The sequence below is a fragment of the Mchenga conophoros genome, linkage group LG20 (genome assembly GCF_057382185.1).
Source record: "Mchenga conophoros isolate Kocher_MC1m ecotype Shallow Benthic linkage group LG20, M_conophoros_male_GT1.1, whole genome shotgun sequence".
Lineage (NCBI taxonomy): Eukaryota > Metazoa > Chordata > Actinopteri > Cichliformes > Cichlidae > Mchenga > Mchenga conophoros.
In genome coordinates, this window is record NC_140545.1 from 32,081,372 (window position 1) to 32,098,478 (window position 17,107).

The following is a 17,107-nucleotide window of genomic DNA, read 5'->3' on the forward strand; positions in this document are numbered from 1 at the left end:
ACACATCAACAACCATGAGTGTGTCTGTGTATGTGTGTGTGTGCATGTGTGCGCATATGGGGAGGGTGTGAAGGCAACAGAGCCTCCTTGGCACACTTACGGCTGTCTGTCGACCGACGGGGGTATTGATTTGGAGGGGAAAAAGCAGACAGAAATGAATTCTGATCCACAGAGGTACTCCACAGTGCATGTCTGAGTGTGTTAGATTTTGTGTGCGTGTGTGCCTCTGTGTGCAAGAGTGTGTGTGTGTCTATGCGTGCATGCATGTGAGCATGTTTGTTCTCTTTGTCTCAGCATTTCTCCCAGTGTACATGATGTACATACAAATGAAGGGTTTGGTTACACCCCACTGCTCTCTGGGCTGTTGCTTGTGCACAAGGGTAAGCTTCTGTGCATGTGGGTCTGTGTGCGTTTGTACCCAAATTAGGGTGGGAGGCATTGATAACTAGGCTCAGGTGGTAAAGAATAGCAACCCCAGCCAATGTTTGTGTATGCGTGTGTGTGTATAGCTTTGTCGTATAGGTATCTTTATCTAGATGCATGCATGCACATATGGATTGTGTATTTATTTGCATTTGTAAAACGCACGCTAAAACACTCCTCAGCTGGAGTTCATATGTTGAAGTATTATTGAGGCTGGAAGACTTTCTTAGGACCTGTAATAGTGCTTGTGATTGAATTCAATTTGAGTCTATAAGGAAAATACAGACACAAAGGTTTCGGGCGAAAGACGCGTCTGCAGTTGAGTGAAAATCATCAGCTTTGCTTATAAAGAAACTCTGGTGCGAAGGAGAAAGAAAGCAGTGAGTGATCTTCGTTGGTGCCTGGGTGTTTTTGTTTGGCAGAAGAGGAAAGAAAGAAAAAAAAAATCAACATAATGAGACCAAACTGCTTTTGTGTCTCACTCTCTTCGTCTTTCTTCTCTCTCTACCCTCTGTCTCCTTCTCCCTCCCATCCCTCGATTCTTAGACAGCTGCTTCTGTGCAACCAAAATTAACTGCTCCCCAGCTGCTTTTGGAAAGTGTGAAATAAATAAACGTTTTGCCTCCGAGGTATAGTGTTTTTGGTTACACATATAAAGTTTAAACAGCTCAGGGTGCCGCCTAAATTCAGTGTGTAAGTAACAAAATTTGCGATTCAATTTAGTTACCAATTTTAGTTGTAGTACTTTTTTTTCCCCTACTCAAAATCCCCTACGACTGCCACTATATGATCTTATCTTTTACCAATATGTGATCTTTGTGGCTACAAATATCCGATTTACAAGTCACCAAAAAGAGTAATATTTCAACAGGCTGTCAGCAGGCATACTGTTTAAATCACTAGTCTTATCTTGCCTGTTCTCTTTCTAATATTTCTCCTCAAATATTGCCTTACAGATAGGGAACCCTTCCCTGCACATTCATCTACTTTCTTTAACAAAATGTATGTCTGCACATGTCTGAGCAGTCAGAGAAATAGTCATCTGTTTTTGTGTATATTAAGATGTGCGTGTTACAGAAAGTTATTTCTTTAATATTTGCTACATAAGTTCCTCTGTGAGGGGTATAATTTACAATTCCCATTTCCAGGCCCACCCATCTAAAGTTCTTCAAGGTGGATTTAAAGATGAATACGAGTAAATAAAAATAGTACACATTTGTAAGTTTTATGTTATATTTACTGATTTTCATGCATATAATGCTGTTCTTCTGTCCAATAATAGTCTGAAATAGGGTACCAGTCTTCTTTTAACATCACAAAACACCCTAACTGTCACACATAAATACACATATCCCAACGTAAACCCACACTGTACAATACTACATCCATCACTGGTGCTCAGGCTGACAGTTTTGTCAAAGTGAGCCGCAGGGGTTAGGAGAATGGCAGTGTGGGATTGAGTTCTCCCATCGGACGCTGTTCTGACAGGAGAGGGGGAAAAAGGAGAAGAGAAAAGGATGAATGAAGGAGGAAAAATTTGAGAATGTGTTACACAACCTTAGCAAACAGAAGGAAAGAAAGAGAAGAAAGGGTTGAGCTGCCATGGCTAACCCATCAAAAAAAAAGACACTCTCCTGCTGTAGCCTGTTTACTAAGACTGGCCTTGTGAAGGACAGACAAAGAGCATATTGCAGGCCTGGCAGCATGGCCACATCACTCAGTAAAAGACACACACACAAAGGACCTCCTGAGCTACTACGCCAAACTGTGGTAAATTAACTTAACCCAAACAGCAACACATGTACTCATTGACAAATGAATGTAAATGCATTCACATGTGTGCACATACACACTTCTTCACCCCTTACAAAGCAGCTGGCAGTGTTGAAAAAAAAAAGGGAAAAAAAAAAAAAGAGTATCTCCCTTCCTCAAGTAATAAAGCTCAGTCTACAGAGTCAGCCGGAGACCTCTATATAAGCACCTTTAAAACAGTGCAGGGGACAGCCTGCTGTTATCCAGTCATGTGTGGGCTCACTTTCAAAAACCATGTACAATACACTACACTTTGAGAATACTAAGAAAAAAGGCAACCAAGAGATGTTAAAAAAAACCAAACAAAAAATGCGAAAAAGCGGGAGTACGCAAGACTTCCAGACATTGCCTTCCCCAATTATAGACCAAACAATGCAACCACATTCACTTTACTCTTTGCCTGGTTCCTGACAAACCCTGTTGTGATTCCTTCAACTGGCACTCCTGTTTCTCCCTGACACTCTCTAGGCTCTAATTAGGCTTGTAAATAATTATTGCAATTAAAGCCTACAATTAGGAGGACTGAAGCACTGCCATTAGTTTCACAATAAATGTCATGAGCATTCTGCATAGGCGCAGGGAGGAAACAGACAAATGCTGTGCCATTATAGAGGCAGTCAGACAGTGAGAGTGAAAGAGACAGAAAGGGTGGGGGGGGGGGGGGGGGGGGGGTGTATGAAGACAGTTGACATACTCACAGCTCTTAATTACAGAGCTGATTATTCTGGCAGGATTGGTGCTGGACTGTTACTTTAGCTCACATTCTCCAAAGTGACAAAGTGTGCAGGCACATATGCACTCATGAGTTAAAAAACAAAAATCCCCAGACACAAATTCAAAAAGGTGGATCCTCTGAAATGGAAGCACAGTGAGACAAAAATAAACAGAAACAACAAAGAAACAGAAGCAACTTAGGACTGAAATAGGAGGTTAATCAGAGATAAACAGTATTTTTATAAATGATAAGGGGCTTTCAACAAGCTCAAGAATAAGTGTGCTACTCAAGGTTACCTTTAGTGAGGACTTTCTGCCTTCGACTGGCCTCATCTTTTGAATGTTTATTTCTAAATATTTGTAATTAGCTTCCTTTGTAAAACACTAATTTACTCTCCTCCTCAAATATGTGTTTGTCTGTTTGAAAAAATTTGCAAGATTTCCTCACAATCAGCACCAAAGTGTAAGTACAGATTCTACACATAGAGAACAGGTTCAACTGATTTTTTTAAAAAACGTTTTGGTCTGGGCTATTATGGAAGCAGCAGTTGACTGCAGAGAAGCAGAAGCAGAGATGTCAGAGTCTCTAAGGATGAGGTACCCTTATTACCTCATATTATGTTACAGGGCCAGTGAATGTCGCCAGCAGAGGAGTTGGGGTGGGAGACAGCCACGAGGTTTAAACTGGCACAGAGATGTGCAGACATGCATGATCACAAAGCAATACACAGCCCTGACATAGGTATGCACATGTGTCTAGAAATGTACTCATTTGCAGAGCATTTCGCCTATTTCACCTTAGACAGAGATCAAGCTACACGGTACTGTATATTTCTTTATACTGACCTCCACTGACACAGCAGGAGCTAAGATGTGAGGGTGGGAGAGGGGAAAATGAGAGGGAGTGCAGGCTGGGGTGCACTGGTGTGCTTCTATTAATTAACAGCTTGATGGGGGCTGACAGGACGTGTGCTGCTATCAAATAATGAGGTTAGGATTGGCCAATGGTTCCAGGGCACAAAACCTGATTAACACTAATCCTAGCTTAAGTCAATTAACAATGCCTGCTCAGGGACTAATGCAAATGAGGGGCCTTTGTTAGGTGAGCTAGTGCAAACGGAGAAAGCATGGCTTGACATTCAGACGTGTAAAACATCTCTAGATCATAGTAAAAAGGGTGACAAACATAAAAAGTCATAATGAGAAAGAAATAGCTGACTTATGTAACGGTGTCTCTAGAGCAGGGTGATATGATCAAAAATATTTATCACGATATACATTAGAAAATTTGCGATAACGACATAACTGACTATATAACTGACACTAGACAAAATACTTTACAACTCCACAACTTTATTAGTGCAAAAAAAACCCCAAAAACCATCAATGTATTTTCACTTAAACAAGCAGCTGTTTTTTATGTGCATTAAAGTTATATAAAAATTTTACGGTGCAAATGCAAATTCCTTGCTGACAGTTTAACCAAAAGGCATTTCCAGTGGAAATTGGCCGACATATCCTCAGCATAACCATGTATAATACCCACAAAACTTAAAAACAGGTTATACACACACAATGCGGAAATATTAATCAAGTGGTGCGGCTTCGTAGCTTAGTAAAGTCGTACTAAACCATTTGACAGATTTTCGAGCGCCGTGTACGACATAAAATCGTTTCGAGGTCAGTAAACACAACCAGAATTCATACATAAGGCGCACGGGATTATAAGGGGCACTGTCGATTTTCAGAAAAATCAGAGGACTGATTTTAAGTGTGCCTTATTCTCCAAAAAACACGATGATAATAACGACGGCCCGCTAGCATGCTCTACCAAAAATAGTGCTTTGTTGTGTAGCTGACGGACGAAAGCTAAACCAGTTCCACACCACTGAAGTTGCAGCATTTTTACAAACCAATTCTGGTTCATCCGTTTCATTCAACGATCCGCTTTCGCCCTTCTCATTCTCTGTCGCCGCCATGCTTTTTCTGCCATGTTTGCATGAAAACAAAGGCACTGCGCGTGCGCGTTTTACCCATATTCTATTGCGATATTTCATTTTCTTATCGTTGCCCAACATTATACCGGTATTACCGTGAACGGTGTGATATGGCCCAGCCCTAGACGTCTCTTCAGTCTGATGCAGTCAGTCAACCCTTAGACCTCATGCAAGCTTTGACCAAAAAATTTAATAACATTGCATACAGATTAAACAATAAAAGAAACGTCTATTAAACCAAACATGTGAATGTGTGTCAACACGCATGCATGTAACGTTTAGAAAAGGGGAAATGAAATAAGGGAACATCAAATATTGTTTGAAAAGGTAGTTTAAGCCAAAACACCTTCTTTTTACTTGCAGTGTCATGAAGATAACAAATCATCACATGTACTTATCTATTTCAATAGTAGCTTAAATTAAAATTTCCACTTGACTCAGCACTGTCTGGTCAACCATCATGCCTGGTCTGTTCTATGTGCTGCAGGCACTGCTGAAACTATGTCTAAATTGGTCCCAAGTATCTTTTTCTCCATTAGGTTCTGTAATATTAAAGTTCACATCAGTCAACATATAGGCAGATCCCAATATAGAGCCCAATACAGCTATGTGCCAGTCAGGCTCCAATTAAATGACTTAATTGGTTTTTACAGTCTCGATCACAGGATAGCAGGTGAAAATCAGCCTGGTTTACAGTGACACTCAGTAATTATGATTAATGTGCAAACTAATGCACATGATAAATAATAAACGTGCAAGAAAGGTAGCGAAAGTGCTAATTTAAGGCAGCTATAACTAAATCTAATAACTTGTGGTCAGATTATTTTAAAAGGAAATGAAATCAACACATGCATGCAACAGACACATATATGGATACACAACAAAGCTTCTGATCAAGGGAGTTTGACAAGTGGAGAGACAGTGTTGAAACTAGTTTCTTCAGAATGAAAAGCTAAATGGCATCATCAATAATATTGGATGTCTGTATTGACAGGGGAATTTATCCTAATTTGTCCAGGTGTCAATATCAAGTGAAGCTGTCAGGGAAGCAGCTAAGAATCTAAGCTCAAGCTTCTAAGCTACAGCTCCAGGCCCCTGTTCAAACCATGGAGCACCTGGGTAAGTAAGCAGTCATGCAATTAATTTGCTGGCCCTCACTCCAATGGCTGCCAAACTGACCCCGCTGTTGTGCTTACATCCCAGATAAAACATGGTGGCCAATCCATCAAGGCCAGTGTCTGTTGTCTAACTGACAGCACGACGTCCCAGAGATGTCTGGTGAAAAACAGACACCTGTAAGCTAAATCCTCCCTCATCATCCTTAAGGGTGTGATCAAATGTAGATATGTAGTCTATATGAAGGCCCATGAGATGACAGTTTACAAACCATTTGTTCATGCCCATCTTCTTCATTGTTGTCAAACATATAAAGGACCTGTTGTTTTTTGTCAGTTGTTTATAGAAAACAGTCCTCATTTAATCTCAGTTGAAGTCAAGTTAGGTACAATAGATCCTAAAAAAAACCAACTTATATTCATGCAGCTCAATAGCCAGTTACATACAACTTGGGAATTAGGCAACATTCAGGAACATTTGAGGGAAATCTATTCTTACAGTCTGTGGGATTTGGAAATGAGTTGCACATTCAGGGGTAGCAGAGGAAAATATTCAGCATTCTGCTTTCTGAAAGTGAACTGTGTTCAAATGGGACTGAGGAAAGACTCGGGGAGTGAGATGGCTGCAGAACTTTATAGCAATGATAACTGAATTCAGCATAACAGCAGATTTATATTCCCAAAAGCAACTTCATCATTTTCCTCTGTGCTGTAATGGTATACGGTTAAGTTATTGGGACTCTTTATCTGAAAGTCATAGATAGACAGATTGGTGAGGGGAAAAAAAACAATTTAAGGTCAAGAGTCAAACGCCTGAATCATCTTCGTGCAGCTGTGTGCTAGCTAGACTGCCCTGGGGCAAACACGGGGTCAAGGGACCATGTGCAAGGCAGCACTTGCTGAGGTAGATGCCAGAATCCCTTTTTGTTACCCCCTCCTGACAAAATGAGAAGGGAGAAAGATGGTGTGGAAAGAAGCTCAGTAAAGTGCTAATATCTCATGTTGCTTTTGGTCTGTATTAATTTTTTGGTTTGAACTTTTGCTTCCTGACGAGAACATTTGGGGAAACATACAAACACACACCCACTCACTCTCACCAAGTCACGAAAAACAAAAAAACCCAACAGGAAAGTCCAGATATGTACCTAAATGATAATGCTGGTTTATTTCAAGCTTTATTATCGAATGCGCTCTTTGTACTCACCACCTGTGTTGTAGAGACTTAGGGAAACAAAGAGCGTGTTGAGCTGGGCTAGAAGCATTCGCTGCCGTGTTTCATAATTTTTTTTTTCATGAATAATTTTTAATATATGTGTTTGAGTCTGCAAAAAGCGAGACACAACAAATCTAGGAAACAAAAGGCTTTCTGGCAAAATCGCTGCTAGTCGCTTTCTCTAAATTTGCAGAAGCTAGATCTATAGTAGAGCAAACGCAGATTGCTTGTTATTAGCTACAATGTGTTCCATGTCACACGTGTGTGCTACATGCACCGAAGTCTTCTTTAATAATGAGCCAGTAGCATGTCAGCTAATCTCAGCTTGGATGAGAAGTGAATGAATCCTATTTACTCCTGTCGTTATAACCACTGAACCCATTTCCACCTAATCTAACCACACCAGCCAAACAAAGGTTCAAGGGAAGTAGGGGAAACAGAAAAATCTAGGGGGGAGGAAATGGGGGAGGTTGGTGTTAGAACAGGTTGCGAGCACACCTCCTACAAAAAAAAAGGTTTAAAAAAAGAAAGAATTCATGCATGGATTTCAAATTTCACAGCTGAGTACCTGGAGGAAATTGCCAGGCCTGGAAAAGAGGTCTTCTTTTCTTTTTGATAATCTGTGAGCTGTAATGTTGCTGTTCCATATATGAAGCTGGCTAAGGGAGGAAGGATGGAATACAAGGATTGGAGGCTGAGGGGGTTTAATGTTTGCTAAAGAGCCAAGAGTGTATTGGAGAGTGACAGCAGCACATGGCTGAACGCCTCTATAGGGGGAGGACTGTGTGTCTGTCCATGAAAGACGAGTCTGTTTTACAAGCCAGCTCAGTATCCCTCAGTTGGTCATGCTAGCAGGAATTTCACACTTATCCTTATAAAGAGCTAGCAATTAGAGGGACACTATTTCACTGGAAACACTAAGTCTTTTAAGGTCTATTATGCACCATTGTACACCATAGCCATAAAACATTACAAAAACCATTGAGCTCCATTACAAAGTCAACACCTGCCTCCTTTCTTGGGATTAATTACAGCAAGATAAAAAAGTAACCACTTCAGTTTTTTGTGTGAGGATTTCTCTGAGTTTCCTTTTTTTTTTAAAAAAAACGGTATTTTCAAAAACCTTTTTTCAGACAGAACTAAAGCCACGCCACAGGTATCACTTCAAAACCCTTTCAGATGATAAATCTTGATTATTCCCCATGAATAATACATTATAGCCTGGCTGCTGACCAAAGCAACTGAAATAATACAGTCACTGATTCTCAACCATGTGTGATGAGTGCTTGCCCCGAGTGCCAACAGACAGAGCAGCACAAAACACCACAAAAGACATGAAAGGGAGTCATACAAATGTTGATAATCTAGGCCCTATAAGACCCCATCAGTACTGGAGTAGCTGTCACCATTTATCCCAGTATGCTGCATTCTGTTGATAAACTAACAACAAAAAGAAACAAAGGCTGCTTCGGGTCTTCTGTGGGCCACAGTGGCATGTGTGCTTGAATGTTCTCCCATATGTCTAAACTCCTCAAAAGCAGCACACTACACAAAAACTACACACGTACATACTCAAACACAAACCTGCCCTCTGTGGTTAAAAAAAAAAGAAAAAAAAGAAAGGGGTGTGTTTGCATTCTCAAGAAAACAAAGCCTGATAAAAGAAACTCTGGAAGTATACTGGAAAAAAGGAGACGTTAGTAATGACAGAAAGACAGAAAAGCTCTTTCCACACATATACTGAAGCCTTGAACCTTTCTAGACATCACCCACAGGAGGTGCACGTTAGAATGCAAATGAATCAGTTGAATCAGGCATAAAAGGGTCTTTACCCTGTCGGCTCCCCAGTACAAAGTCCATATGATATCTGGCTGAACCATGTGAGAACTCCAGAGAGTATTTAACTTTCTGGAGATTCTCTCATGTGCCCTGCTACCTGCATGCTTTGCCCAGGTGCCACCCCTGATGAAAACCAGGCAGAATGTCTGCAGTAATGAAAATGCATCTTACATGAAGCGCTACATGCGATGCTGAATGGCAGCCAAATCTCTTGATAATGTCCACAGTTTGTCTATCATCAAAAATCCATAAGTAATTTTTTTTTTTACTTAAAAGCCAACAAAGTGACCACCTTACACATGTTTAAGTCTCTATACACTGGCTTCCAATATGTTTAATAATTCATTTAAGATTTTAATAAGCCACCATATATTGTACTGCATGCTAGCCATAGAATCCTAGGCAGAGGATCTTTTATCTGTTGTAAAGGTGAAAACAAGAGGGGACAGTGTTTCATGGTCTGAGCTCCATTGCAGCTCTTCTGGAATGAAGATATTAGGTCAGCTAAGCCATTGTGCTGCCTCATTAAATAATAATAAAAATATGAATAATAATAACAATAACAACAACTATGAGGATTAGCCAGATGGCAGATACTGAATTTCCAAAACCAGTGGCTTAGCTCTACTGCAGCTGCCATTCATACTGTACATGAATACTTTATCAATCTAATTGCAGAATCTGGAGAGACTGTTATAATACTGGAGTATTTTTTGATGCATGTAAAGTGGCTGCTAGTATTAATATTAAAGAATAACCTTTGAAGATAATACGTGGTGCATAACCATGTGTGCTTTGTAAATGTAGAGGAAGATGTGGTACTCACTTCGAAGCCTAACGCTTTTGATACAATTTATGCAGAGGTGCTGCAGGAATGTAAGACATATGACGCATCGAGACAGAAAAGACTGTCTAGGCAGCAGCTCACTCGAATCTCCCAAAACAGCAATGACAGCAGAAACCCCAAATTTTTGGATTATTGGTATAAATATAGAAACAGTTGCGCAGACAATTCGCATAACATGACTCAAACATGTGATCTGGCAGAAATCCATACAACGGATCTGCCGAATCACGGGATACACAAATGCACAAACTTCAAAGTCAGTCCTAATAAAATTAAACGATTTTATTTGATTAAACCAGCATGTCTTGTGATTATTCAAAAGAGGCACCATAGTGCATATACACAGATAAATCTTGAGATGAAAACCTGCTGTTATGTATTTCAGGACTGTCAGTAATGATACAATACCCCTACAGGAGGGCAAACACACACACACACACACACACACACACACACACACACACACACACTGCTCAGGGAGTAGAGAAAGCCAGTGAGCCAGGTCTTTTCATCAGTTCCACTGCACTGCCTCGCATTGGGCCAATCTCACCACATCATTAATATGGTGAATGCTATTGTCATTGCATCTACAAAACAAAAGCACAGTTTAACATGGCAGGATGATGGATCAAATATGAAAAAGGGAGTTATTAAATATGTTTGGAGGTGAGTCAGTGATGGTGTCTTGTGTGAGAATGTGAGAAAGAAACAAATGAAACAAGAGAAAAGAAAAAGTTTGCTAAAATATTACACGAGGAAGGTTGTGTGCAAGTCAGACTGAAGATTCACATGCAATAGGCTATAGGTAATGAAGTCTCCATCAGCCTTATGGACTTGCCATTACAATATTGAGAGATTGGTGTTTTCATGTATGTGCAGTTCCAGTGTTTTTATAACAGTGTACACATGATAAGGAGAACCAGTGCATTGTGACTAAATGTATGTAAATGAATACTAAGGGAAGCATGTGTTTTGTTTGTGTGACTGTGTGTGCATCCCCGTGGGTGCCTGTCTGCATGTTTGTATTCACAGAGGCGTTGCACATCCCACAATTCTTAGCCACAACACAGAGTGTTGTGTGTGAGGGTGTGAGGACAGGAGAGAGAGAGAATTCTGGAGCATGGCCTTGCTGAGCAAATTTTACTCTTGCTCTCCCAATTTCTGTCCGTCTCCCCCTTAATGTCTGTCTCTCTCTTGCTCTCTCTGTTCCCTCTATTTCCCACTGTGCCAAACACAGAGGACTTCTTTGTTATTCAGAGTAGGAAATGCAACTGGAGCCAAATCTGCCTTGGTTTCCGTTTGATATCATCCCTCCTTTGTTCCTGCCGTCTCCCATCGCCATGTGCTTGGCCTTAGATGGCATTAGTCAGACACATGGGAACAAGTAGAGCTTAGACAAGATATAGCTCGTGATGTCCTGGATGTGTGACTACAAGTGTAGCTCGAGGTGATATTTAAGCTTATGATGAGATAAAGGTCAAACTGGGCAAGACAAAATACATGCAAATTTGAATTCCAGGCATACTCCGGAAAACTCAAAAATATATTTGGATCACAGCTTTGCAAGAAAGGTCTTCATACGAAAAAATATGTTGTTTTACCTAACATACCAAAAAAATGAGGATAATTTTGAGCACAGTACACTGCTGTGAAAAATGAGCTCATGGCTAAGCTGATACCAGTCTATGCATTCAGCTGGTATTTCCCATATAAGACATGCCACTCAAGCTGCTTTAGCCTGTCCAGAGTTGCTGCACACCTGCAAGCTGCTTTGCAACCCACTTTCAAAAAAACTCCTTTACATGGTATATGACTTAATGGTCATATTTATTGTCATTGGTATCAGCTCTGTTCTTGTTGCTGATCTCAGTGTTTTTTTACTTTCCATATATGCACAAGGATGAGTGGGGATGTCCTAGAACAAGCAAATACCAAAATGCAACCAAATATATATTACTGCAGATGAACATAACGTTCCTTTGCCACTGATTGAACTGTTTCCAACTGAAAGGGCCATATGGGTCACATGCACAACCTCTCTACAGACACTGTCAGATATGGTAAATGGCCTGTATTTGTATAGCGCTTTACTAGTCCCTAAGGACCCCAAAGCGCTTTACACATCCAGTCATCCACACATTCACACACTGGTGATGGCAAGTTACATTGTAGCCACAGCCACCCTGGGGCGCACTGACAGAGGCGAGGCTGCCGGACACTGGCGCCACCGGGCCCGTGGGCCACCACCAGTGGGCAACGGGTGAAGTGTCTTACCCAAGGACACAATGACTGAGACTGTCCAAGCCGGAGCTCGGCAACCTTCTGATTACAAGGCGAACTCCCAACTCTTGAGCCACGATATGACTATCAGGAGGTGTCTTTCAACATGCATGCCAACATCCCTGAAGCAATTGAGCATGTTTCAGTATGTGTGTGCGTGTCTGTCTCCTTCGATCCTCCCTAACCCCTAGAGAGGAAGACAGAAGAATCCCTACACTGAATACTAATAATATTCACCACGATCACCTCTCATTCAGATGACTAGCAGTTATGAGCTCAACATCAAAAGCTTCTTTCATCTGCAGAATAAGTGAGAATAAAGGATTTAGTAAATATGGGAAAGAGACTTTAGAATCAGTGCAAACTCTTCTTTACTTGCTCAGTCCATTGCTTCAGAGTCATCAGTTCATTGTCCAATACCTGCATCTTATGTTTATGCATGAAATTTTTATATTTCATTTAATATCAATATACATGTTTTGTTTATATATACATATCTATGCAAACCTCCTCCAAACATAGAGATGTACAGTTATATCTTTTGATTAATATACTATATAAATACTTATAAAGAGGCTTGATAAACTGTATTATTGTGGGGTCTTTACCTAAGAATATAAAGCGCTTTTGAGGCGACTGCTGCTGTGATGTAGCGCTATATAAATAAAACTGAATTGAACTGAACTTAAATAGTATAATTTGGCCTTCAATGTACATTTAGATCCATAATTATTTTGACAATAATTGTAATTTTCACTCTGGATTTTAAATCAAACTGCCAATATTGGACTGAACTGAAGACTTGAAGCTTTAATTCAAGGGGTTTAACATGAGGACTGCATTAACCTTTAGTAATTATCAAAAATTTTATATATGGTCCTAATTTTCAGAGGCCTGCATATAATTGGACATGATTGGCCGTTTCCCTTAATATATCATGAGAAATTAACCAGATAAAAGACCTGGAGTCCTAAACACTGAACTTGCATTTGGTAGCTCTTCACAAGAAATCTCAGCACAAGCTGTCAATTCAACTGTACAACATCACCATTAGTATGAAAAAACAAAAGAAACCCTAAAGAAATAGCACAAACTTTAGGAAGGGCCAAATCAACACACTGGTACATTCTGAAAAAGAGAGAAGGCAGAGCAACACCAAAAAAAGCATGTAAAATGACTAAAGTTTTCCCTTTAAATACATGAAATAAAGACAAACTTGTACCAGGATGATGGTAGGAGAGTATTTAAAAAAGGTTAAAATTAAAGAACAGCTCACGATCCATAACGTAGTCTGTCAAACATAGTGGAGGCAGTGTTATGGCATGGGCATGTACGGCTGCCAGTGGAACCAGGAGACTAGTGTTTACTGATGATGTGACTGCTGATAGAAGTAGCAGGATAAATCCTGAAGTGTACAGGGCTATATTCTGAGCTCATATTCAGCTTAATACCGCAAAACTGATCAGACAGTGCAAATGGATGATGAGCCAAAGCATATTGCAAAAGCTACCCAAGAGTTTATCAAGGGAAAGAAACTGGATATTCTTCAGTGAAGGCATAACAGCACAACATTTGATGATCTGCATGGCTTCTAGAATTTAGGCAGCCACTGATTGCAAAAGATTTTCATTCAAAATATTTCTATTTAAAATAATGTTAGCTGTCTAATTAAATTTGGGGCTCTTAAATTGAGGGACTATGTATTGTTGTAATTCCTAAATAGTTATTGCAGTACTTGTTAAACTCCTTAACTCCTTAAATTAAAGCTTAAAGCCGGCACTCCAGTCACATCTTGATTGCTTTTAGAATCCAGAATGGTAGTGTGCAGAGGCAAAATTGTGAAAACTGTGTAAATGTCTGAATATTTGTGGCGATGACTTTAGCAAGCTTTAGCAAAAAAAGATAAACTAGAATTATAATCTTGGAATATTTTTTGCTCAAAGTACTGAGCTGTTACTGGTGAAGTGATCCGACTTTGGCTTTATTGTTATTCTCACATCAGGTAGGCAGCTAGAACTGTGCAACTTTTCAAGTGTTTGTTTTTATATATATAAAAAAAAAAAAGAAAGTGTAAGTCATGTGCTGAAGGATAAAAAAATAACGTAGTACTACATTTACGGCTCCGTTTTCCCGTCTCTGAATTGGACATCATTTCAAAATTACTCTTTTACACGTTATCCATCCACCATGGATTCAACCCATAAGCTAAAGCTGGGTGTGTTAAAAGAAGAGATAAGAGGAGAGGATGGCAATCTATCACCTCACACTGACAGCCTTGCACGTTGTCTCTCTCTAGGGCTGCTACGCTGCCACGCTCCCCTGCAGCTGCTCCTCTCCTCTTCTCCTCCTGTTGTCATCTCTTTTCCAAGACACCATGTTTTCCCCTCCTTTGCATCTCCTCCCTTCTACTCTGCCCTTGTGTCCCCTTTTACCCTTGTGTCCTCGCACTTCTTCTACCTGTTTAGTATGTCAGTTGCATTGATGGTTATCAGCTGCTGCCCACCCAGACTGCAGTGCTGTGTCACTTCATTAGAAGTGTGAAAAGATGACCTTGCACTCTGTCTCCATTTTTTTTTCCTTTACTCCTAAGTCGTACACTCCTCCAGCTGTCCCTTTTCCATCACCACTTTTTCTCCCATGCTTCAAGCAGCCAGTCAACCTGCCAGTCTCTGCCCTTCTTCTCCTTCATCCACTCTCATTGTACCTTATCTTTTCCTCGTCTGTCTATTTCGTTTTCCCTGCCCTCATTGTTCTCCTTCATTATCAAATGCTGTCACAATGTCCCCTGCTGTGCCACCCTGGTTATTTATAGCTAACAGTAGGTGGTGGATTGCTGATGTTGAGAGGTGGGCCATCTTGCGCCCTGCTGGAGCTCACACATTCGCACAATATTCCTGACATTTCGAACATATGCATACAGAGACAAAGGCACATTAAAACCATCTCTTCTTATGTATGGACACTTGCGTCACATATTTTCAAGCATGCAGCTTTCAAATACCTACCTGTCTCTCAGACATGACGTAGAGGTAGTTGCGGTCAAGAGAGAAGGCCATATCCCTGAGGACAGGGCTCCCATCCTTGATAACCGAGATCGTTTCATACTGAACACCACCGTGAGGAGGCCCATCAACACGAATCTGACAAAAAACAGAACACAAACAGGTCAGATTTAGCTATTTATACCTCAGTGACAGCAGGAATAGTAAAACCAGATAAAAATGATTGACAGGAATGACAAACATGATTCATTTTTTTTGTTTTTGTTTTGAAAAACACTGAAATTATTTAGCTACTTGAAGTTTCAGTTGGAGGTGGAGATTCTCCTTGAGGATCGCTTCCACTAGAAAGAATGAATATGAATATGACATAAAAGCTTTTTTATAATTGCCAACAACTGTGCAACAAACCATAATATTTTCATAGTATGAGGTAATGTAAGTCCTCTATAAGTTCCTTGTAAGACGGGGTTATAAAAACTGTGCGGAATTATTTGTGGATATTATTAGACCTTTGTGAAACTTGAGCTGTGTTTTGGTTTTCTCTTTCCCTCAGTGAATGATGTATTTGCTCAGGAAAGCTTTGAACTTGAAGCCAAGACCACCTTACTGCAAAAGCAATGGAAAAGAATTTAAATGACTTATATTAGGCATCTGACCCAAATGGGCCAGTGCTAGCCTTCGTCATTCATTAGATCCCCTTGGCCAGACATAAACAGAACAGCAAATCTTGAGGAGCAGCATGGGTTGTCTAAACTTGAGTGGGGGTTTTCTGACGTTTCTGTGATGTCACATGTCACTAGGCCCTCCTCCAACCATGAAAGCTGATGGCTTTATCATCTGTCCATCCTTGCATGCCTCCATCCACCCAAATATTCATCTGTTTATTCAAACAATGACAGCACCAAAGAGCTGTCAGGCTCACAGAGGGGAAAGTCAAGGTCATATGTCTGTCAAAACAAGATCTACAGCGAAAGTGGGGGGGGGGGTGAGAAAACGAGTGCACGCACAAACTGTTGTGTACGAATGTGTGAGCAAGACCATGTGTCAAACTGCTGGATGATCAAGTAAGAGAAATGTGATTTAAGTTCACACAAAATCCCTGTAGCTCTGCCTTCAAAGCTTGAGGGTTAGTTGGGTACACGACAGCAGGCACCACAGTTAAGGAACAAAGCTCAAAGTGGTTAAGCCTTCCATGGCTGACCTACATCTGACCTTGGCAGACTAATCCAAACATTGACAACAGGACATATGTGAAAACCATATGTAGGAGGAGAAAGGCAGGATGTGGGGGCCGTGCCAGTCTTCATCTGGTTACTGACACTGCAGTGTGGAGGGAGACCTCAGCAAATATGCTCATCCATAAAGCATGTCGGCACTGTTCTGTTCACTACTGTGTCAGTGTGGGTGTTGTGAGTGCATTTTTGTGTGTGCACCCGTAGGAGCAGTCTGTCATGCTGTGATATGTGTCCTAGCAGGCTGCCACTAGGGATCACAAGATAACCCGACCTTCCCACTGCAGGCCTGCAGTTCATCTGAATCAGATCGCTATCACACAGTCTCTCACCACTGTCCAGGGGCTTTTAAATTAACATTTGGCCAGAAAGAGACTCACATACAGAGATGTCTATGAGTGTGTGAGGAACAAAACCTCTACTCTCCAGACACTTTGTTAAAAGAAGAACAAACATACTAGGCCTACCAGCAACAAGACAGTAGAGCTGCTCTATTAAGGCAAAAATAGTTTTTTGTGTTTGCTTTTGTGTTTTTGTTCAATATAAAAACTACAACCATTTTACACGATCATTTTATAAGGTTGGGTGACTGGTCAAATATGTCAGGAAATGGATACATCTATTGTAGGTTGT

At 40.6% G+C, this 17,107-nt stretch overlaps 1 protein-coding gene across 1 annotated transcript in view; it reads right to left on the reverse strand.

Annotated features, from left to right (window-relative positions):
* plxna2 (plexin A2) overlaps window positions 1–17,107 on the reverse strand; it is a 160,919-nt gene that overhangs the window by 78,097 nt on the left and 65,715 nt on the right. The window contains exon 4 of the mRNA XM_085261099.1: window positions 15,246–15,380. Coding sequence (XP_085117225.1) covers window positions 15,246–15,380 — 135 coding nt within the window. The remainder of the gene's footprint in view (window positions 1–15,245; window positions 15,381–17,107) is intronic.